The sequence below is a fragment of the Hippocampus zosterae genome, chromosome 2 (assembly GCF_025434085.1).
Source record: "Hippocampus zosterae strain Florida chromosome 2, ASM2543408v3, whole genome shotgun sequence".
Lineage (NCBI taxonomy): Eukaryota > Metazoa > Chordata > Actinopteri > Syngnathiformes > Syngnathidae > Hippocampus > Hippocampus zosterae.
Genome location: NC_067452.1, coordinates 36,688,689 through 36,712,645, shown reverse-complemented (window position 1 = coordinate 36,712,645; position 23,957 = coordinate 36,688,689). Strand labels below are relative to the sequence as shown.

General features: G+C 42.5%; 1 protein-coding gene across 1 annotated transcript; it reads left to right on the top strand.

Moving 5' to 3' along the window:
* The first annotated feature begins 7,053 nt into the window (after positions 1-7,053).
* LOC127591594 (endothelin-3-like) lies at positions 7,054-22,062 on the top strand. The gene is made up of 4 exons (XM_052051848.1): positions 7,054-7,562; positions 7,658-7,874; positions 16,771-16,929; positions 20,333-22,062. Exons 1-4 carry the CDS (start codon positions 7,448-7,450, stop codon positions 20,385-20,387), a joined length of 546 nt encoding a protein of 181 aa, XP_051907808.1. The 5' UTR covers positions 7,054-7,447; the 3' UTR covers positions 20,388-22,062.
* Positions 22,063-23,957: the final 1,895 nt, after the last annotated feature.

The window sequence follows — 23,957 nt, the reverse complement described above, 5'->3', positions numbered from 1 at the left end:
TACGTGGCTGCAAGTCAAATACACTTCACAATTTCCTTCCCATCATGCAATGTGCGTGGGACTCACTCTTGACCCTGTTAGTTTCAACTGGCTTATATCGGCTGTTTATTGTTTTCTGTGCTCCCTGCCTCAGAAGCTTAACATCACGACAGGGGTATTTCTGTCGATCCTCCAGATTTGCGCAATAAAAATGTTTTCCCATAAAACACGTGAGGCATGTGTCTAGCCAAGGCTAACTTCCACTGTAACGTGTTGACCTGCTGCTCTCTTGATCGAGGTTGCTTAGAATTATCACTGGAAGCCTGTGCTAGGCGATATGGGTGAAGCAACACAACAAATTTGCCATTCATGCATATGAAATATTCATTCATTCATTCATCTTCCTAATCGCTTGATCCTCACTAGGGTCGCGGGGGGTGCTGGAGCCTATCCCAGCCGTCTCCGGGCAGTAGGTGGGGGACACCCTGAATCGGTTGCCAGCCAATCGCAGGGCACACATAGACGAACAACCATCCACGCTCACACTCACACCTAGGGACAATTTAGAGTGTTCAATCAGCCTGCCACGCATGTTTTTGGAATGTGGGAGGAAACCGGAGCACCCGGAGAAAACCCACGCAGGGCCGGGGAGAACATGCAAACTCCACACAGGGAGGCCGGAGCTGGAATCGAACCCGGTACCTCTGCACTGTGAAGCCGACGTGCTAACCACTGGACTACCGGGCCGCCCCCATATGAAATATATTGATATTAATTCGTTAATTAAAGGAAAATGCCAACAACCAACCCTTGCTCTGAGCTGACATTTCAAGCACATCATCTGTTTTTATTGCTTCAAACATGCTAGAGTGAAACAGTCTATTTGTCTTACCGCTTTACTGAAGTGAACATTTGCCACTTGATGTATAGGGCAGCCCCCTCAAACAAAGGCGGTTCAACGAAAATAATGAACACGACATTCAGCGAGAGAGATTTCACTCATTGACTCAATATTTTGGCACGCGGTTTCACTCTGTAAATGTTGTGTAGTGATGACACGTTAATGAGAGATCCTCCTCACTTTTAGTTTGATTTAGAGTGCCCATGCCCACAGGGCTGGTCTCCGTGTGAGGAACACGAATGATGGCACATACCGGAGGCACTGGTTTACTCATGAGTGAGTGATCTTGTTGGTAAATGATGAGACAGAGTGAGTCATCCATGACGGTATCTGTCTTTCATTGTTGAGTTCACATTGGTTTCTCCCCTCTCGATTTCTGTCATCTGCATTGCTGTTTTAAATTGTGTGTGTGTGTGTGTGGGGGGGGGGGGGGGGGGGGTCCAAACAGAAAACTTGAAACACTGGCTGTCTAAAGAAAGAAAGTTTTACAATGTTGACCGTTGCCCATGGAACTAGCATCATATGCATTGTGTCAATCTATCTATCTATAGATATATAGATAGCTAGCTAGCTAGCTAGCTAGCCATCCATCTAGAGAAGTCTTTCAAGGTTCCATCCTAGCTAACCGCTGCATTGAGGGGGATTTTTTTTTTAATGGTTTGACACATTTTTTTCAATCTTCTCTACCTGCTCAACGGCCAGTTTGCCCTTCTATTGTCCAGACTACAACACCCTGGTGCTCAACCAAAGAAGCTCAAAACCATCAAACTTTGCCCCGAGGCTCCAGTGCACCACTCATCCGCAATTAGTATCTCAATATTTTTCTCATAGACTTTTCACTCACATCTTCCTGTGTTCTGCTTGTTACTGAAGTGGAACATTCAGGATGGTGTTTTTTTTCTTTGTCTATTTTCCCCCGAGGTCATCTTTTACTAGCCCCTGTTTGGTCTGTCTTTGTTTCCCTCACTGTGTGGCTGACTTCCTGTGTAAACTAAAGTCAGCAGGTAATGACCTTCATTTTGTACTTTATCTAAACTCTTGTGTGATCCTTTCATTAGAGTGTGTTCTCTGGAAAATGACCGTGACAATTGCACGATGGCTTCCACAGGAATGTCTGGCATGCATTTGGCCAAAATAGCTCAGGTCAAATTTCGGTGAAAGTAAAAGATAAGTCAATGCTCCATATGTGCTGTGAAAGAGAAGAAAGACAGCTACCACGTCTTGCGTTGCTAGATTTTTTATTTGATTTTTTATAAGATAATCCCAATTATAGGTGGGGTCCAAAGGTAATTTTCTTGTCAGACAAACAGATGAGACAACGCTTTGGATGGGTCCATGTCATGAGTACAACCACCTGAGTAATGCAGTGCCAGCGACGCGCCTTAAGTAGGATACTTGCACATATCAAACTCAATGGCTTTTTAAAATAACTAATACCACATGATGGGGGGAAATGTATTTTACTGTTCTCAGAATGTGTGGTTTAAATGTTATCACCAACACCACAGACATTGGATTGCATATTTTTCAAAGTTGGAATCATTCCATGGGAATAAAAAGTTAAAGTTTGACTCTTCGTAGGGAATTTCTATGTCGTTGGAAAACACAAGTGGGCTTCATCCTGACTAAAACAAACATACCCATATACAGGTATAGTACGTGTACATCATGTTTGACAGCATACAGAATCACCACTCTTGCTCGTTTTTATTACATGTTCTTGTCACGAAAAATTTACAGCGCTTTTATGCATACCTCAACAAAAAAATAGCAATGAAATATGATTTTATTGTCTGGCACTGATCGCCTCTCAGGTGGCCAGCAGAAAGTTTCCTTGCCTTCTGAGCCATGTTGAGTTTGTGAAGACTTTGTGAACCTTCTGAAGACTGCTGTACTCTTCTGGCACCACTAGATGGTAGTATAAGCGATCGTCACGTTTCAAGAGCTTTTGGTAGTAAATTACACCGCTGATTCTGAACAGGTTTAAACTTTACGATCGTCACCCCTGACTGGTTTCTGAGTTGATTTACTGAATTTGAGTGGAAATGGGGCATAAATTCTCAAATTCTTCCCGATTATCGATTTGGGTGCACCCATCTTAATCTTTGTCTGAATAGCACCAAGTCAAGTGACACATTAGCACAAGTTCAACTTTTGGCAGTGCCCCTCACAGCTCGGTTGAACAGAAAGAAACAGTATAGAAGTTATTTTTATTTTATTTCTTGCTGCTTGCCAGTTGAGTAAAGGTGACAGAGAACTCTGTCAGAACAAATCTTTGCCTTTGAAAAAAATTGGGCACAAACCCGAGGCAGCCGTGAGTCAGAATGTCTATCATTTCCAACTATGACTCGTCAATTTGTTTGGACCAAGGCAAGTTTTTAACAGAAGACAGACATGCACAAGAAAACAGAAACTTTTCAAAACGGTTATTGTAATTGTATCTTATGCTGCTACTGTTTTCCCCACAACTTGATACTAATGCAGCGTGTTATACCGGAGACAAATTCCTTGTGTGTTCTACATACTTGGCCAATAAAGATTATTCCGATCCTGAACTTTAAATAGGTAGGGAAGATTGGAGATTTTTTTTTTCATAAGTGCTCTGATGACGACCATTTTTAACACAAGTGATTTGTCTGGCCAAGAGGGAGTGGAAAGATGGCAGAAATATTGGCTTTCAGCAAGGCTGGGGGGAGGATTGTTCCAGGGCACAAGTGGATGTCTTAATTTATTTCATGATATCCTCTAGGAGCAAAGATGGATACCGATAGTTGGCAGTTTTTTGGAGCCAGGAGCAGTGGTTTTGAAGTGTGAGTGAATGTCTGTCAACTTTCCCTCTGAAAAGGTTGATGTTTAAAGGCTACTCGTGAAGGAAACTTGGCCAACCACCTTTTCAGTAATACTTAAAGCTAAAACTATTTCGAACATCGTTGTGGTTTTTTTTTCTTTTTAAAGGTAACCTCCCCACATTCTTAGTTAGAACCTGAGCAACGAACGTGCTTTTGTTCAGCAATGTCTGGCGAGTGGTGTCATTTGCAGAATGCTGAGTGCCAGTCAGCCATTGTGCTGCATTGTTGATTGTCCCATGAACTGCTCTCTGCCGTTGTTGTCGAATTACTCGGCGAAATGTCTCGGTGGTCTGTAGCGATGCACTGTTCACATTCAAGAAGTTGTTTGAGTGGCCAAAAGAAAAGAATAGGGCACCTAAATGGACCAGAACATTGGGAGAGATACAGTTTCGTTCACATAAGTTGTAGAATTGTTTTAATACAGACCGGAGTGGAGAAGCTGTTGAAGTTCTGCAGCTGCAGAATGGAGTAGGTCAGCATTGTTATAGTCATGGAGGATGTTAGCCCAGAGCTAACCCCTAACTGCAGGCTAGAGGCACAGAGATGCACAACTGTGATTCCAGGATAGACGGGCCACACCAAAACATTCCCGGAAGAGACTTGCAGAGATTCACACAATAACAGCAGATGGCATCACGAAGGCACGGGCAGCAGAAGACAGTTGCGCCAGCAATTATGGATGTAGCAGCTTGCGCTGGCTGCTAGGAACCCCATGGCTGAGGCAGGCTAATTATCGGCTTGCTAACTAGCAACAGTCCCAGGTTAAAGACCCAGTCTACACACAAAAACAAGTTCAAGGCATTGAGCACTTGGGCAGCATCAAAAGTGTCCAAATAGTTTCCACCAAGGCTGACTAGCTGTAAACCGGCGTGGAGGATGGTCATAAGCTATATGTGAGACAGCCACACAAAATAGTAAACTCCAGTATGTCAAAGGTTTACTGCAGGGTGTCACGTTGCGCGGCGGTGGTGGACCCCCCAAAAAGCAGGCAAGACGGAGGAGCAGGTTGTATTTGAAGAAGTGTATTGATAAAACACATAAAACTAAATCCAAAACAAAGTCATGAGTATCAAACAAAAATCATGACTGAAGCTAAAACATAAGATTGAACTAAAGGTGACTGAAACAAACATGACAGAAGCCAAGAGCAAACAGCAACAAACAAACATGACAGCAGCAAAAAGCAACAATGATCCTACAATGAGTGGTCGGGCTGGGAGTCCTTTTAAAGCACTAATTACCTAATGACCAAGAGGTGTGCAGCTGCAGGGGGAGCCCTACAGTGCCACCTGTTGGTCCCAAACCGAATCGTGACACAGAGAGTGTAAATCTTACACCTCTGCAACACCCCCCCCCCCCAAAAACCCTACATTACTTGGAAAAGACCACTTGCGATAGCATCTCGTCTCATCTTCATCATGAAGGCGATGATGACTCTGCATGCTTTAGAACAGGGGTTTGGAACGTTTTTGACTAGAGACCTATTAAAGCAAAATATTTGGAAATTTATTTCAGTGAGAGCAATATATATATATATATATATATATATATATATATATATATATATATATATATATATATATATATATAAATTCCTCGTAAATTCCTCGTCTCACCCCCCCTAGGGTGGTGTCCGTCCCTCATTCAGCTCAGGTCCTCTAGCAGAGGTCTACCAGAGGCCAAATCCAGCACCCTGAGACTGTACGCAAGCCGAAAGGAAGGAGGCCGGGGACTAGTGAGTGTGAGAGCCACTGTCCAGGATGAAACATCCAAGCTCCATGAATACATCAAGGAGAAGGCTCCAACGGATGATGTACTCAGAGAATGTCTTAGACAATGGGGAACAGAAGATGAGGCGCTGGAAGAGGGACCATCATGGGAGGACAAGCCCCTACACGGGATGTACCACCGGACCATAACTGAAGTGGCCGATCTCAAGAAGTCCTATCAGTGGCTGGCCTGAGGGACGGGGGACACCACCCGAGGGGTGAGGCGAGGATCTTTTATATATATATATATATATATATATATATTTTAAAAGTAAACTATTTTAAAAGTGATTTCAACAACATTTCTGTATAATAAGCCTTTGAATGGATTCTTTAAAATAATTTTGTGATAATACTCACCATTTAATGTGAATGGTTTTCCATTCCTCACGATCGCTGAAAGTCATCTTGCCGCATCCGTGACGTGAAGTTACTGCTGGCTAGCTTGCACACTGCTCAATAGCTTGCACGCTTCCTTTCTGCGATCTCACACACAGTATTTTGATGGGAACGTAGCATGGCGCGTGTCAAATTGCCGTTCTGCACTCGACCGTTTCATCGATGGTATTTTGTCATTGCAAATCAGACATACCGCAGAACCTGTTCTCTCCACAAAGGCGAATACTTCGGTCTATTCGTCCCAAAGACACAACAATTCCACAACAATTGTTGGCCAGTATCATCCAATCAAAATGGCTCCTGGAGCCAACTGCAGCCCAAAAGCAAAGCATTGAAAAATCATCGATGGATGCATTGATGAACAAACGAGAATTATTATTCATTCATTCATCTTCCGAGCCGCGTGATCCTCACGAGGGTCACGGGGGGTGCTGGAGCCTATCCCAGCTGTCTTCGGGCAGTAGGCGGGGGACACCCTGAATCGGTTGCCAGCCAATCGCAGGGCACACAGAAACGAACAACCATTCGTACTCACACTCACACCTAGGGACAATTTAGAGTGTTCAATCAGCCTGCCATTCATATTTTTGGAATGTGGGAGGAAACCGGAGCACCCGGAGAAAACCCACGCAGGCCCGGGGAGAACATGCAAACTCCACACAGGGAGGCCGCAGCTGGAATCGAACCCGGTACCTCTGCACTGTGAAGCCAACGTGCTAACCAGTGGACTACCGGGCCGCCCACGAGAATTATTATTATTTTTTTAATCTGCGAGCCAGATGCAACCATCAAAAGAGCCATACATGGCCCGTGAGCCATAGGTTTCCGACCTCTGCTTTAGAACTAAAGAGGCAACACATCATGTTTGCCTGCATGCAACCTTACACTCTACAGGAATCCTCTTATAGAACCCAACATGCATTGAAGTTGAGAACATCACACGTGCTCGCTTAATCCGGCTTGACGTGCACCTGGAGTGAATTGAACTGTGAGAACTGAGATTGTATCCTGTGATTGCACTCAGGTTGGTAACATTACAAGAAAAAAAAAAACCCTCATCACACAGCTCGATGGGATATCGCAGAGCTCGTGTTCGGCTACGTTTACATAGCTCTACTTATAACTAAGGAAACATACCCTCATTCCTTTACCATACATCAACAGCATCTCAAGTGGAGCCCTCCCTTCCGTGCATATTTGATCGGGGGTGGAGGGAGGTGTCGCGGAGGTGTACCCTAGCCTATCCAAAGCCCATCGATTTTTATTTGTGATTTTTAGGGGGCGGACAAGAACGCTGCCCTTTCCTTCAGATGCCGTGAGACTGCGGCGGTGAGAGTTTGGGCATACGCATTTGTTGGAGCGACTCGTTAGGACAGGTTGACGCGGCATTGCGTGCAGGATTTATGAAACGAAGGTCCAAATATGAACGCAACGGAGGAATAAACGACATTTTTTGCTTTTGTTTGATTTATCATTATTATTGCCAGGATCTGGACATGGACATCAGTGGATTTTTTACACGTGTTGGATTAATATGATCACGCCGTCGCATGACTACCAGGCTCTCTTACAATTTGGGAATATTTGCCACACGAAATAAGGATCCGTTCCCAATGCAGCCGAGAATCATGCTTTATAAAATCCTTGCTTTAATAATCTTACAAGGTACGTACGGGTCCCGTCGTCGTGCGAGCTGCGCATCGCGGCAAACTTTTTCCCTCGTTTCCTAATACTGTAATGTGTTTCCTGTGCAATACAAGGTGTGTTGAGGTGTGATGATCGGGTCATATCCGAGGTCAGCCCCGGAGGTGTGTCGGTACCCAGCACGGAGTTGAACTCCGGTGGAGTAGCGGCTCGAAAGAATTCTGACACGACGGAACCAAAGTCCAGATCGAAGCGCTGCACCTGTTATTCCTACAAGGATAAAGAGTGCATCTATTACTGCCATTTGGACATCATCTGGATCAATACTCCCGAGTAAGACATCACTTATTAAATCTGGCGCATTTTACCAAGCAAATATATCTTTTAGGTTTAAAAAAAAAAGAAAGCATCTAATCTAAACGGATCCACAAAACAATGTAATTTTCAAGTGCCATTTCAAGTTAATTTAGTGTACTCTACCCATTTCATTTACGCTGTAGTTTATACTATTTTATTGAAGCAAAAAATAATAATAATAACCCACGTGCAGCCTCGACATCATAGTTAGATTAAAAACAACAAATGACAACTAAATTAGTTTTCATGGAATTTGACTGATAAAGACAAGTCAACAGTGATCTTATACAGCGTCTGTATACCAACCGTACATTGTAATTGACTAACCTCTATAGGAAAAGTATATAACAAGTGAGTATAGAAGTTTACATCTTATCCTTGCTTTTTACCTTCTCTGTTTTGGTTAAACAAACAGCACTGCTAAGTATCTCTGACCTTTTGTTGCTAATTCTTCCCTTTTATTGCATGAAAATGAACAAAAACATATTTTGTATAAACCTGGCTCATATAACTCATAACTTACTTATTTTGAATGTATTAGTGTATTCAGAATGAAAATAATTTGATTTAGTTCAAGTCAAGTACTGTATGCTCTATGTGCAACATACAGCACAGATGAAATTACTTTCCTCTCTCAACCACAATGCAAACATGCAGTGCATGCAACATACACAGCTAAAAATAAAAGCGGCAAACCAAACTGCCTAAAGATACATAAAGACATAAATACATGACTCTGTAAGTAGAGCAATAAATAGCAAACAACAGACAACCAAGGACACTTGTGATTATTGCAGGTTAAAGCTTAGGTTGTGCATTGTTTAAGTGCAATAATCAGATATCAGGTAATGTTTAGTTGATTGAAAGAAACAGGAAAAGTCTCTTCAGGCATTTATACAAAAAGTACGCATGATTTACATAATTTTTTTCCTCTGTTGTGACATCTTAGGGGTGAGTTGGTGCGGCATCTGAAATAGTAGTAGTACTCCCAAGCCAAGTTGTTTAAATAAAGGGGGATAAAGGTTGTGGCCCAAGATTGCTTCTTGATTGAGCAAATCACCACCTGTTTTATTCTAAATAATTTCCTTTTGAGGTTAAAACAAATGTGACACTCACATATCAGATATGAAGGCACTTGGTGCGTCACGTTTGCCAGTCACGTTTATTGGTGAAGGCAAAACATTTGTGAAATGTTCTTTTTTTGCGGCACATTTTAATGAACCACACCAGAAAGCCTCAAGCACAGGTCAGTTTTCAAGTGATGACAAGCCCAACAGAAATGCCTAGGTCATTGTTTGACACAAGATACAGCAGCAGTTATTTCAAATACTCCCTCGACTTTATACACCCACTTCTGTGTGCAAACGACGGCCCGCGGGCCGAATCCGGCCCATTGGCCTTTTTAATCCGGCCCACCAAAGGTTGGTCCACAATTAAGGTTTGATGTGATGATGGCATTCATTTCAATTGGACTTGTAATGACAGGCATTTCACCGCCAGGTGGCGCATTGACTTGAAGTTGCAGAACACCAGGAAGGGGGGTAGGGATCTTTTCGACCACCTACTGTAGGACCTCTGTATAGCTCTACTTCTACTGGTCTATCACAACCCATCTGCAGCAATGCACAGGCTACAATAGGTCATCAACAACACTCTTGTCATTTAAAAAAAACATATTAATACAGTACTTTCTTGCTTTTGTTCTGTTGATGTTTGATATGGACTGTCAACAAATGCAGTTTTTTTTTAATGTACCATAGCTCGTGCTGACCTGTAACCTGTAACCTGTCAAATTTTAAAAGTCAATGCGGCCCCCTAGCCAAAAAGTTTTCCCACCCCTGCACTAGGTGCTTTCTATTAACCCTTAACAGGACGATTAGCAATTAATTTAATGAACATGTTCAGGTCCAACAATGCATTGATTTCAACATCACAGAGGCTTAATGCATGATCAAAAAAGAGTAAGTGAGTAAGTCACAGACACAAATGTTAAAATATAAGCATTTTCACTATCTAATTATTTTTTAATAACTCCAATACAGACAATTAATTAAAACCTATATTGTATTTTTTCTATGTTGAGGATGTGTGTGAGGGAGAGGTGTGGAGCAACTCATGGCAAACATATGTGAAATGGCTCAAAACAGCTCGATAAGCAGCAGGCCTGAGCAGACAAAATTTCAAGTAATGGAAAGATTATATACTACGTCTGTGTTTGCAGCTTGGAAGGGAAAAAAACAGAAAACAAACTGTAAACATAGAGCGAAAGTTGCTGTTCGAATTGAGGTTAAGCGAGAGTCAGCCAAGTTTTTTCCTTCCTGGTGATCACTTCATGACACTTCATTCATCACTCAGTGAGGTGAGATTTGTGGCAGTTTTTGAGACATGAAAAATAATCCATCTTTCTTTGTCAAAATTCCCACAAGACATATATAGGACTCACTTTGAGTAACTGATCTAACCTTTGGCTTGAAACATCTTGAATGGGTTTTTTTACAGGAAATATAGTGACGGGGTTTAGATCACTCCATTGACTGGAAAGATGATGCAGGAATGAATTTATGTTCACCAGACCAATTCAATATGCACACTTGCACCAGTGTCTGCATGCTTTGGCAATTAAGTGAAACGTGTTGTGTTGCACTGACACAAAAGTACTTTCATCTCGGTAGCGCGCAGTCCTCTGCGGAGTTAGAAAGAAATACCGTCAGAAAAGAAGAAATAAAGATGAACATAAAAATGTCACAGTGCCATCTTGAGACAAATGGAAATAAGAGAAAACAAATACCAGCTGGCTTTTATTCTGAAAATGTCATGGAATAAAAGAGATGTTGGTCTCTTTATAAACACATTGGCTAAACCCCGGTGGAACGCAAAAAAGACGTCGTGGACAAGACAGCTATTGTTTGTATAAAAATATATATTTGGACAGAAAAGAGAGAAAAACATACAGTAGACAGAAAAAATGTGTCCGTCAGACTTCGAGCGTCGACTAGCTTAGCTGTTGTTGTGGCTAGGCTATATGAGCTATTCTCGTAGATCAAAGATCTTTGATCTGTAACGTCCTTTGCGTCAGCACTGATCGTTTGATCGTTTGTGCGTGCTCGCGCTTGCGCACAGACAGCAAAGAGAGTGCAGCGGACCATTGGTCGTTAAAGCTTCAGTCGAGTGGCGTTGCTACAGACTTTGCACATGTTCCAGACATCCCTAACTGTCATGGAAATCAGTGTTATTTTTGCTTGTGTAAGATGGCTAGCTCGCTAATTAACACGGGTGAAAGCAATACGTCTGGCACTTCACACTTGGAGGTAACACAGTACATATTTCATGGCTCCTGGTAGACTCGGAAGCAATGCTGCCAGAGTACATGTTCGCAGCAGAGAACTGAATTGACTTTCGAGCCATTTGGCAGCACTGCTTAACTGCGCTGTCCGTTCAGTCAAAGGGACCTCAGCAGTAAAACAAGCTGTTGCTGGAGACTGATCGACTCCACGATTTGTTCCGCTTTAAAAAAATGATGGGGGAAGGACAATCCCAAAGTCAATAGGAATGAACATAATAATGAATCGATATACTTTATTGGTCTTTCATAAAGCTGCTGACTGTGTGGAAACCATCAGAGGAGCTGTTGATTCCGTCTCTGTTAGTTAGCTGGCTAAAAATGTACAACATAGCCGGAGCTATGGGGCTTTGCAGCGTTTCTCAGAGGCTGTGAGCCACGGGTACCGTTCATAATTGCTCGTCTGAAAATGACGGACAAATCCTTTTCCTTGCTGGGACAGGCTAGCTAGCGCAGGAGTTGGGCGAACTCTTCGCACAATATCCAGCTTTTCGTGAAAGGCCCGTCTTGAAAATTGTGTGGAAAGTAGTTCTGCAACCAGATCAAGGTCTTCTCCGGCCATTTTGGGTTAAAATGCAGTGATCGCTCTAGCAGGCGCTAATCCAATCTTTTTATTTTTTATTTTTAAAAAATCTTTATTGAACAAGTCAGGATACAATTCTCAGTAAACAGAAAAGGCGCTAATCCAATCACCGAACACGCAGTCTCGACGTAAGGCCTCTTAGCTGGCCCTCGTACGCAGACGAGTCAGATCACGAGTCTGATCTCATTGGCTATTGCAACCTGACTCTGCCCATTCACTTACAGCGCACAGGGGCCTGCTCTGTTTAATCTGAAGGCCTCGAGTAAATTGAATTTACCTGGCAACACAAGCTAGCTGAAATATGATTGGTTAAAAACTCTACCATAATAAATAAGTTATTTATTTATTTATGTTATAACAATGAAAGTCACTCGACTAAGTGGAAATAATATGACGTAAAGAATACAGAGAATAATTTGTTGACATATTTATGAAAATAAAATGACAAAAATCAAATTTATGGTATTCTGTAAATTTATGGCGGCCCGGCAGTCCAGAGGTTAGCACGTGGGCTTCACAGTGCAGAGGTACCGGGTTCGATTCCAGCTCCGGCCTCCCTGTGTGGAGTTTGCATGTTCTCCCCGGGCCTGCGTGGGTTTTCTCCGGGTGCTCCGGTTTCCTCCCACATTCCAAAAACATGCGTAGCAGGCTGATTGAACACTCTAAATTGTCCCTAGGTGTGAGTGTGAGTGCGAATGGTTGTTCGTCTCTGTGTGCCCTGCGATTGGCTGGCAACCGATTCAGGGTGTCCCCCGCCTACTGCCCGAAGACAGCTGGGATAGGCTCCAGCTCCCCGCGACCCTAGTGAGGATCAAGCGGCTCGGAAGATGAATGAATGAATGTAAATTTATGTAATTTATTTATTTATGTTTAGGCCAGCAGAGAGAGAACTTTTTTTTTTGGCGGGATTATTCTGAGATGTGGTCAGATATGATGACGTCTTTCCCCCAAATTGGGCCTTGGTCTTTAGAAGTACAATTTCAAAAAAATGCCAGTGAACATCATCAGAAAGCAATCAGGTGATACATAATCAAAATAATGAGGCCCACCATGTGTTTTCCTGAACGCTTTATAGAAATAATGACTGCCTTGCTTTATTGAGGTTGTTACATAATCATCCTTTGGTGGGCCACAGCTGTCACAGAACCACTTAAATGGCTTTGAAGCGTAATGTGAATTGGCAGAATGATGATAAGCCAAGAAGTTGGGCGCGCTCAAGAAACATGGAGACTGTTTAGCCCCTATGACAGGACACGGGGAAACAGTCGTCTGACCGCACTTGAGTAGAGACAACAGCGTATCTCCATGGTTGTTGCTTTTTGTCATCCATTTTTGAATAACTTTTTTTCCAGCAAGACAGTCTTTTGCCTGTGCTCTCTCTTCTTTTGCCAACACTGCTGTGGGCTGTTTCATCTTAGCAGCACTCCTTCTTACCGCTGAACAAGTCAGGGCAGATTGACATATTTGAAGGGCTTCATAATATACAGATATTGGTCATGGATTCTACATTATTGATCAATCAATCAAACTTTATTTTTATAGCTCTTTCCATACATACAAATGCAACTCAGTGTTGCGCAATGAAATCATCAAAAATACATAAAAAGAGGACACTGCCACTTGACCCAACATACACAGACACATCATATTCCACAAGCATGCCTGTGCTCACACACACAAAAGACGTGGCAAGGCAGAGAGAAACCATATGAAGAAAAGAACACCCAAGGGTAGCTCATCCACACTGACAAGAATGACAGCCGCCAGCCACACCTCCCAGCATGGAGGTCCACATTACTTTTGGGATTCATATGTATGGCAGTTCAATGGTAAGTCTGTAATTCCAGTTTAAGATATGTACAAAGCCAATTTAATGTCATTTTAATGAGCTCTACAATCCAGATCAAGGGCGGCCCGGTGGACTAGTGGTTAGTGCGTCAACCTCACAGTGCAGAGTTCAAATCCAGCTCCGGCCTACCTTTTGTGCAGCTTGCATGTTCTCTCTGGGCCTTGTGGGTTTCCTCAGGGTACTCCGGTTTCCTCCCACATTCCAAAAATGTGCATGGCAGGCTGGTTGAACACTCCAAATTGTCCCTAGGTGTGAGTGTGAGCGTGGATGGTTGTTTGTCTGTGTGTGCCCTGCGATTGGCTGGCAACCAGTTCAAGGTGTCCCCCGCCTACTGTCCGAAGACAGCTGGGATACGCTCCAGCATGCGTTGTGAGGATAAAGCAGATCAGAAAATGGATGGATGGACATCTGCAATTGATTCTCATTCAAAGCTAATTTGTTTGTTAGGCAATGCAACAATGGCACTGGCAAAGAAATACCACCTGGAGCGCTATTTGAAAACAATAGACATGAGCTACGAGTGGAATGTTCCTCTTCTTATAAGCATGACAAAAGTGATTCTTTCCTCGAAATGCCGGTCTCCCTTCAGCTTGCGTATTCATCTGCTTTAATCTATTATTGACGGTGGGTGGAAGGGGTTGATGCCTCCCTGTAGGTAGATGCCCTGGGGCCACCGCCCCATTGGCTCCAAACTCTGCATGCATTCCAGTGTCAGGTCTCCCATAAAGGTAGGCAGTGATTTCCATTTTTTTGTAAACTAAGAGGTCTACCTGTTTTGTAGCTGGTTTATTTTTCAGTTTCATTCATGTTAGGGTCAGTAATGACGATTGCTCATCATGGCATGTGTGTGTGCATGTGTACATATGCTGTTGTGAAAGCGCTATATAAATCAGCATGTATTGTATTGTATATGCGTACGCATCCATGCACAAGTGTATGTGCGTGTGTGAATTTTATGAAAACAAGAAGAAAAAAAATGAGTGATGCGTGCAAACCGCAGGTTTGAAAAGGTGTGTGGATTAGCGATGCTGACATTTGAAATGGTCAATGGTGCGAGGTTGGCTGCATCAAAAGTAAACCTTGGGTCAAAAAATATTGGGCACCCCTTATCGATGGGAAACAGGAAATCACGGTGTATCAAAATCCTACTAAAGTCTCATGACATCAGGCTGTGCACGTGAGCCTGCGGATGGGCTTATGTTACAAGGTCAAATGGTTATCATTCCTCCTGGTTGCTCCATCCGTGGTATGATTCTTCAAAAATTCCCGGAGGTGGAATTTAACCCGACAGCACAAAAACATACAAAGGGAAAGGGAAAACTGCTACTGACTACTGCGCACTTTTATTTTCAACATCCACTGGGTACTAGGGAACTAAATGGATACATTTTCTCAAAATCAATATGTTGTGCTTCCACTGGTTTGATTATAGTATTGTAATTACCGTAATGTGTTGTTTTTGAAATATGAATTAAGCACATTAATGCATCCATTTTCATCCATCTCAGGGGCCATTTCAGCCGATATTGTCTTCTGCTGTCGACCGAAATTGAGAAGAGCTGTGACATTCACAATACGAGGCTGAGGGCAGATGAATTGTTCAGTGAACACAATATTGATCATAATACCATACCATACCAATACCATAATATCAGCCTGCGGACATTGTATCGGTCTGTCGTGGTGAAGAAAGAGCTGAGCCAAAGGGCGAAGCTCTCAATTTACCGCTCGATACATGTTCCAACCCTCATCTATGGTCACGAGCTATGGGTCGTGACCGAAAGAACGAGATCCCAGTTACAAGCGGCTGAAATGAGTTTTCTCCGCAGGGTGTCCGGGCTCTCCCTTAGAGATAAGGTGAGAAGCTCGGTCATCCGGGAGGGGCTCGGAGTCGAGCCGCTTCTCCTCCACATCGAGAGGAGCCAGATGAGGTGGCTTGGGCATCTGATTCGGATGCCTCCTGAGCGCCTCCCTGGTGAGGTGTTCCGGTCATGTCCCACCGGGAGGAGACCCCGAGGAAGACCCAGGACACGCTGGAGAGACTATGTCACCCAGCTTGCCTGGGAACGACTCGGGATCCCCCGGGCAGAGCTGGAAGAAGTAGCTAGGGAGAGGGAAGTCTGGGCTTCCCTGCTAAAGCTGTTGCCCCCGCGACCCGGCCCCGGATAAGCGGTAGATGATGGATGGATGGATGGATGAATGGATGGATACCATGTTATTATTACCTGTATTATTGTATGATGTGCCCCCAATGATTGATGATGCAACATTCATCCCTTCTCTGTACCTCTTAGTCACACTCATCTCATGGCCCTGCATATTATTTGCAAAAACATTTCTTGTGTTTTGTTGAACATCTTTTCAACGTATTGCTTGACTTTCTCACAATTCTAATTCTAACACAACTGTTTTAAGGTGATGAAACCTGATAAAGAAACTCATGTGTCCCATTTGTTTAAGAGAGTGGTTTACCTAATACCTTTTGTCACTTAAAAGTCATTGTACTTTAAGTTTGAGAAAAACGGAGACCTTCTAGGCTAGGATGTTAGCCTCAAATGACTGGCCATGTATTTCTTTTCAAATTCCTTGACTTGGACCCTGACTCCACAGATATTCATTGTGTTACGCGTAAGTTTTTCTCTATGTGTCAAAATCTGCAAGAATGAACTAACAGACGACCTGGCTCTGCTACAAGCCAGCAATTAAATACTAAAACAAGTCAGAGCAAAAACGGCAGGAGAGATGCATTATGTCTTCATTCGTCATTGGGTTTTCATCTCGATGGAAGTTCCAAAATCAAGGAAGTAAAGCAAACAATGAGACGGCAGAATCTGTGCAATGTGCTTAATTTCATTTTAGTTTATTTTTATTTTTAGTTTGGCCACTCCAACTTTATGTAAACCAGTTTTGATTTGTTTGAAATACTTTTCTTTATTTTTCCGTTTCTAAATTCTGTCATACGGATATAATGAAGTATATTTAAGCAGGCATATACACTCGCCTAGAACTCACCCTCATGCTTCTGTACACATGTCTGATGCACAGATTATGCAGCCTTTACCATATGTGGTTCATTGACATGGTCTGTCATTTTTTTCAGACGCACGGTACCATATGGAATGTCGAGCTACCAAGGAGCCCAGCGAATGCGACGTTCTCTTGTTGGACGACCGGGTGGGCACGAGCAGAGAGACGCTCAGCGTTGCATGTGTGCTTCTCTGGATCAAGATGCAGACTGCCATCACTTTTGTCAGTCAAGGTCAGTTCCCTTTTTTTTCCACACTCTGTTGTCGTTATGAAGTCATCTTACCAAGCTTGCCGTGGGATGAAAAGTCGGGGCAATTTTGATGATCAGCTCAAGTGTAGCACAAACTGCAGTCTCACTGTGTGCATGGGTGGATTTCTCTTTCTTGGGCGTTTGCACCGTTGTGGGAGTGAACACAGCCCACTTGATTCCCGCGCCAATTGAGGCCACCTCTCTTATTCCCCTCATTTCTAAATTGAGTGAAGGAGAGGTACGCGGTCTACATGGCGGAAGCACAACAGACTCACTGGAGTCGATGCCTGAGATGAGTGCATGGAATGTATGTTTTTATAGGGACCTGCAGGACGATTTTCACTTTGATGTGCTCAAGGGGGAATGTTTGTACAGCCCTCACATGAACAAACATGTATGATTTACTGTGAGAAGAAAATTTGGGAATCCAGCTGTGGTCAAAAATGATACTTTATGAAAAATGATGAGACTTCCCGAGTGGAATGGACTTGGACATGGATTTGACTCGGCAAAAAAACGTGCATTCAGTGTAAATGCCACATTACTTTCTTTAAAAGTCACAAGTAACTTCTTAGTAGTTTGCAATTGTTTTACGAGTCTAGTGTTTTACCTTACAGCGCAAACATTGTAAATAGTTACTTCATACAATGTTTGCTAACTCCACATGAGCATTTTAAATGTGCTAAAGATTATATTATAGACTTCCACCAGTCCGCCTTTTCCAAAATGCCAAATAAATAGATGTGATTAAATAATGATTGTCAATTATCTCATAGCAATCTCAACATAACGTGCAAATATGCTTTCTGGGGGCTGTGATCAGACATTGCAGGAACTTGATATTTCAAATGTACACAGTGGTACCGCATGTTATGAAATTCATCTAAACATTCATTTGCTGATCTGCTTTATCCTCACACGGGTCGTGTCTTCAGGCAGTGGGCGGGGTACACCTTGAACCGGTTGCCAGCCAATTGCAGGGCACACAGAGACAAACAACCATCCACACTCACGCTCACACCTAGGGGCAATTTAGAGTGGTCCATTAACCTCACGGGAAAAGTTTTTGTAATGTGGGTGGAAACCGGAGTACCCGGAGAAAACCCACACAGGCACATGAAGAACATGCAAACTCCACACAGGAAGGCTGGAGCCGGAAATCAACCTTGCGCCTTTGCACCATGAGGCCAATGTGCTACCCACTCGACCACCGGGCCGCCCAGATATTAAATGCCAATGTAATTTATTTAGACACGCACGCACGCAGGCACGCACACACACAAACACACACACACACATACACACACACACACACACACACACACACACACACACACACAGACACACAGACAATTTCTAAACCGACCTGTCCCAATGTAAAAAAGTAATTACACCCTGAGCCTAATGGGTTGTGCAACCCTTGGCAGCGTAAAATGAAATCAAATGCTTGCGAAAATTGAATCAGGCTCTTTTCAAAGGTCAGGTGTTTCATTACATTACATGTTTTCCATTATTTATGAATGTTGGAGGGGGGACCATAGTTGGACAGATTGGCTGAATTAATTATGCTTCAAATAACCTGTGTGCTAAAACAAAAATGATCAATTTGGGCCTGTTTTATTCATGTCATAAATTGCCATTCAATGATGTTCTATTTCAATATCAAGGTGATTAGAATTTGTCATCACATACTACATCCCGAAATGAGAAAAGATAAGAAAACCTTTATTTGTCTCACAATGGAGAAATTCGCAATGTTGTGATTGTAGGTTTTGGAAAAGTATGCTACTGGTTTGGCTGCCGTGTGCATGTCTGATATTGCTCACTGTGGTGCAAGGAATGTTTGGGAAAGTTTGTGTGAATGCTGAGACACGTGGAGAATTAGAGGGAACATTGCCCGCAACCTTTGTGAGGATCAAGCAATTCACATAATGGATGGAGGGATGAGTCATTTGGACAATACATTACAATGCAATACATCTTTATTTATATCGCCCTTTCACAACAGCTGCAGGTGGAAAAAAAAAGCGCTTCACAGAACAGTTAACATAAAATGATAAAAGATGGTCATATAACACAAGTCATGCAATCGTAACCACTATACTTGCATTGCATACACTTGCCTTGTTATTTGAAACAATTCTAAAAGAAAGAGGAGAGAATCAAAGTGTCCTTTCACCAGCGAATGAGTCGCCATGCTCAAAATCTGCACGCGTTTGCTACAAGCTACCTTTGAATGTAAACAAGAAGCTGTCATGTCCATTTACGTAAAAATGTAAATCAGCGTCTATTTCAAGCGCCAACTCTCAGTTCCAAATATGCGTCCGCGCTCCACGCCAACGCTCCTTTTTCCTCATGCTCAGCTCCAACAGCCATCCATCCAGCCGCACCAACGCAGACTGTCCAACAGCGGCCACATGAACAAAAAAAGGGTTGTGAAAAACGCAAGCGCCCCGAGGTGCTGACATTCCCCCCATCAAAATCAGTGCTTGTACGCGCGTGCTGCCGAGAAGGTGCAACCATCAAGCACATATTCTTCTCCTTCGATGAATATCACAGCCAAAATGCTAAACAAACAAAAAAAAAACAACATGTCCACAACTGGTCCACACAAAGGACAACAAACACCATATGACATCGTAAAAGACAAAAACAACCAACAAAAAGGCAGAGCTCTTGAAGAGGCCTTGTAGATGGCTGCTAACTACGGCGCCATCTCTGTAGATTTCCCTTCTTGAAATGATTAAATCGTGACAGCCCGACACATATTTTACTCTTTAACAATTGTAGTCGAGTGGTTAGCACATCGACCTCGCAGTGCAGAGGTACCGGGTTAGATTCCATCTCCTGCCTTCCTGTGTGGCGTTTGCATGTTCTACCAGTGCCTGCGTAGGTTTTCTCCGGGTACTCCGATTTCCTCCCACATTCCAAAAACATGCTGATTGAACATTCCAAGTTGTCCATAGTTTTGAAACTACAGCATAAACCAAAGCATAAAAGTTGCCCAAGTAAAACCACTTCACATGAAACAAACATGCCATAAAATAAAGCATCAACAGTTTATTACATCTGCAAAAAGTGTCAAAATGGGTGTGCTAACTTTTCTATCTCATGTGCTTAAGATAAGATATCCTTTATTAGTCCCACACTGAGGAAATTTACATAAATTTTGGGGAAATATTAACACGGATAAACTCACTATTCACCTTTAACGTGAACGTTTACAGATGAGGGATGGGCAAATGTATTTCTGAAGGTTCTCAACATCTGCTTTCGTATCATATTTTTTGTCCCGATAGATGTTTAACTTACTGGATCACCTGGCAAATATTTTGTATCAATTGAATATTGTGCCTTAATTTAATTTTGTGTTTTCCCAATCAAGCTCTGTGGAGACTGGACCGAAAACAAGTTTTCACAGAGTCCCGAGGCCTGGCTGACAGTTGAACGCCTCTTCATCTTCTGCCCTTTTCTTCAGGGAGTGGATACATCCCTCATCTCGATAATCATTCTCTGTTTGGCACACTCGCTTTCACATGTACACTCCTATTCAAGGAAAGCGCTTTGGAGATTGACACTGCCGACATTCCTGAGCATTGTAACTCTAGGAGCAAGTTCCGTCAGGCTGAGCAGCTCTCAGAACACATATGCAAATATGAAACACTACAATTCTCCGGAGGATAGTGTCCTCTTCTTATTATTTTTTTTTTACATGACCTTATGCCAACCTTGATTAGTCTCCCTTTTTTTGTATTCATGCCTGCTAACATATTGTGAACAACGTTTTCTTCCAAAACGAGGTGAGCTGTAAACGCTCAATAAACCATGGACGGCTTTTCTATATAAATGGTGGAAAACAAAATGTGAGTTACGGATGAATGTACTGAAGCAGGGTACAATTTTACAACACATATGAATTATTATGAATAGATCATGACCCTTCTTTATGGCCGTGTTTTCTGATATTATGTTTAATGACATTAAATTGAGGATTCATTTTGTAACTATTATTTTTAACAGAAATAATATAAAAGTATATGAATAATATTAAATATGTAAACTCTGCTCGGTTCTGCCCTAGCTAACCTTAGCCCAAGAGAAATGTGATGTTATTTTACTCGTATAGATATTGTAATTGAGATTTCTATAGAGCTCTACAGAGGCCTGCAAGAAATGAGCATCATCATCATCATCATCATCAAAAAAAACCCCAAACAAAAAAATAACAAAAAAAACAACAACTCACAATAACACTGAGAAAGTTGACTGGAGCATTGACTAATTATCTTTTAAAGATTAAAAACCGAGTGTAGTCAAAACATGGATCAGATTTGTGTTGATGTCATGTTTGTAGGAGCCAAGCCTTGAATTATTTTTCCCTACCAAAATGATTATTTGATCGGCTACTTCACGAATCTTTTCATTCGAAAAGAATGGCTTGACAGCCATTGAATGGGGAGTTGATGAGAGAATGAGATACCTAGTTCAAAATTTTTTCCTGGAATAAGACCGGTGAGAGCTTGCGTGTGCAATGTGTGTTGATTTACTGGAGGGCATTACTAATAAATCACAAAGCACCTGAGTCAAGATGGAATCTTACTCTGAGGCTACAAAAAAAAAAAAATGTGTTGCCCAAGGCCTCAACAGACTGTGGTTGGATTTTAGTATCAAGCGTATCCACGAAGGGAAAACAGTATCAGTGAAAATCAAATTTTCAAGGTCAAGTTTTCCTTGAACTTCCGGGTCTAGAATTTCTCCTCTCGCCCGACAAGTAATTCATTCCTTCCTCTACTGTGCCTTACTACTACTATCGGTCCGCCTTGTCCATTTTCATCCGAATACAAAGCAAACAATATTTGCTTAACTGTCTCACATTCTGACAAGTCTTTATATTGTTACAGTACCTGTGATGGGTACGATAATTGTGTCATAATGTGATCTACTGCAGAGAGGAAAGGAACGCTATTTTTAGTGGTTCCCGAAGCTTTTACTGGGGTGATAGTGTTGTGTATTTATGATAATTTACTATTTTTTTTTTCTACGTCGCATCATAACATTTGGTAGAGCATTCGGTGTAATGCAAAGAGAGTTATAATTAAAACCTGAGCAAAGAAACCACTTGGTGACTGTCACATTTTTTTGTGCATCTGAAAGCGAATCGAAAACATGCTCAAATTAATTTGAAAAGTTCAAATCCCACTCTCATTCTTCAATATTAATAAATCATTCCACCTGCCGCCTTTCCACCTGTACGAAGGGTGTGTATGACCAAAAATGTGGCATATGCATTTTTCCACGCTCATGCCCGGTAGTCCAGTGGTTAGCACGTGGGCTTCACAGTGCAGAGGTACCGGGTTCGATTCCAGCTTCGGCCTCCCTGTGTGGAGTTTGCATGTTCTCCCCGGGCCTGCGTGGGTTTTCTCCGGGTGCTCCGGTTTCCTCCCACATTCCAAAAACATGCGTGGGAGGCTGATTGAACACTCTAAATTGTCCCAAGGTGTGAGTGTGAGTGCGAATGGTTGTTCGTTTCTGTGTGCCCTGCGATTGGCTGGCAACCGATTCAGGGTGTCCCCCGCCTACTGCCCGAAGACAGCTGGGATAGGCTCCAACACCCCCCGCGACCCTAGTGAGGATCAAGCGGCTCGGAAGATGAATGAATGAAAATGAATGCTCAACTCTTCACCTTGTCCCTCACGGCACTTTTGTGTCAATTCAACTTCCATTTCCGTTCTTTTGTGGATGACAGCCAGACATCCAAACACACCACCCTTTCTTCCACCTTCCTCCCGTGTCGATTGCCCATCCAAATTCAAACAATGGTTTGCCTACAATGTTCTGAATCTTAACGGTGACATAACAGAAAACTTTTGTGTGAGGTACAAAGCCCTTACTTGTTTTTCAGTCACATTGGAATTTTTTTTTTTTGTTTACCTATGTTCAGATTGGAAGTGTCATCCACGTAAACATGCTCACTTTTGAATCCCACATTAAATGACATCACTCTGTCCGCTGATTATCAAGACATGGACAAGAGGTGGAAGGACTTAGTGTACCGCATCTCATCTGCTACGCCCCTCCGATCCGATACCAGGTCATGGGACAACGACAAGTAGAACTGTCTTCCACTGACAAATCATGAATCAACTCCGCTCATTCCTCACCATTCATACTGGCGCTGTCCGGATCCATAAACTTGTCACCCCCGTATTGGCTCTACTGTCAGCAGTACTGTATTTTTAAGAGCTGCAGTGGAAAACTATCCAATAAGCTGTTATACTGCTACATTGGGACAAATTTAAATGAAACCAAAAAAAAAATCTTTGGTGATATTTGTAGGGGAAAGGTGAGTGAACTCAAGACAGTCTAAAGCAGTAAACATGTTTTTGTTTTGAAGTATATATCACTCATCGTGATTTCACTGTATTTTGCTGTCATCTGTTGTGAATTAGTGTCAGACATAAAACATAATTACAATCCAAGCCAAGGAGGTAGAATTTTAACGGTGATTTGATTTTCCTCATAAAAAAAGAAATAAATAAACCTACACCTGGAAAAGAACTGTCAGGAGTACAGTTTTTTTTTGGGGGGGGGAGGGGCTCACTTGCCCCCTTTTCATCCTCAGATGACAATGTTTAGCATGCTCAAATCTCTAATCTGCCTCCAAATGCAGCCCAAAACAGGAAAGAAATTGAATGAATACCAAGGACAATACATCGGGGCTTCATAGTCAAATACTTAGACTTGCTTGATTTGATTTGACAACCGCTGATTTGTTTGGATTCTGGGAGGACAATGGAACAATCGAAATTGTCCCTCGGAGTCATTGTGAGCGCGAATCCAGGTTGATGACGAGCATCTTTAAAAGCTAAAGGAGACCCTGACTACTTTCATGTTCTCCCTGACCTGACCTTTCAAGCATTTCATTGCTCTCACTATTTTGTTTGTTGTTTCTTTGCAAGACTTGTTGAAGTAGGCAGTAATCTTTCCCTTCATGGATCTTGACAAGTAAA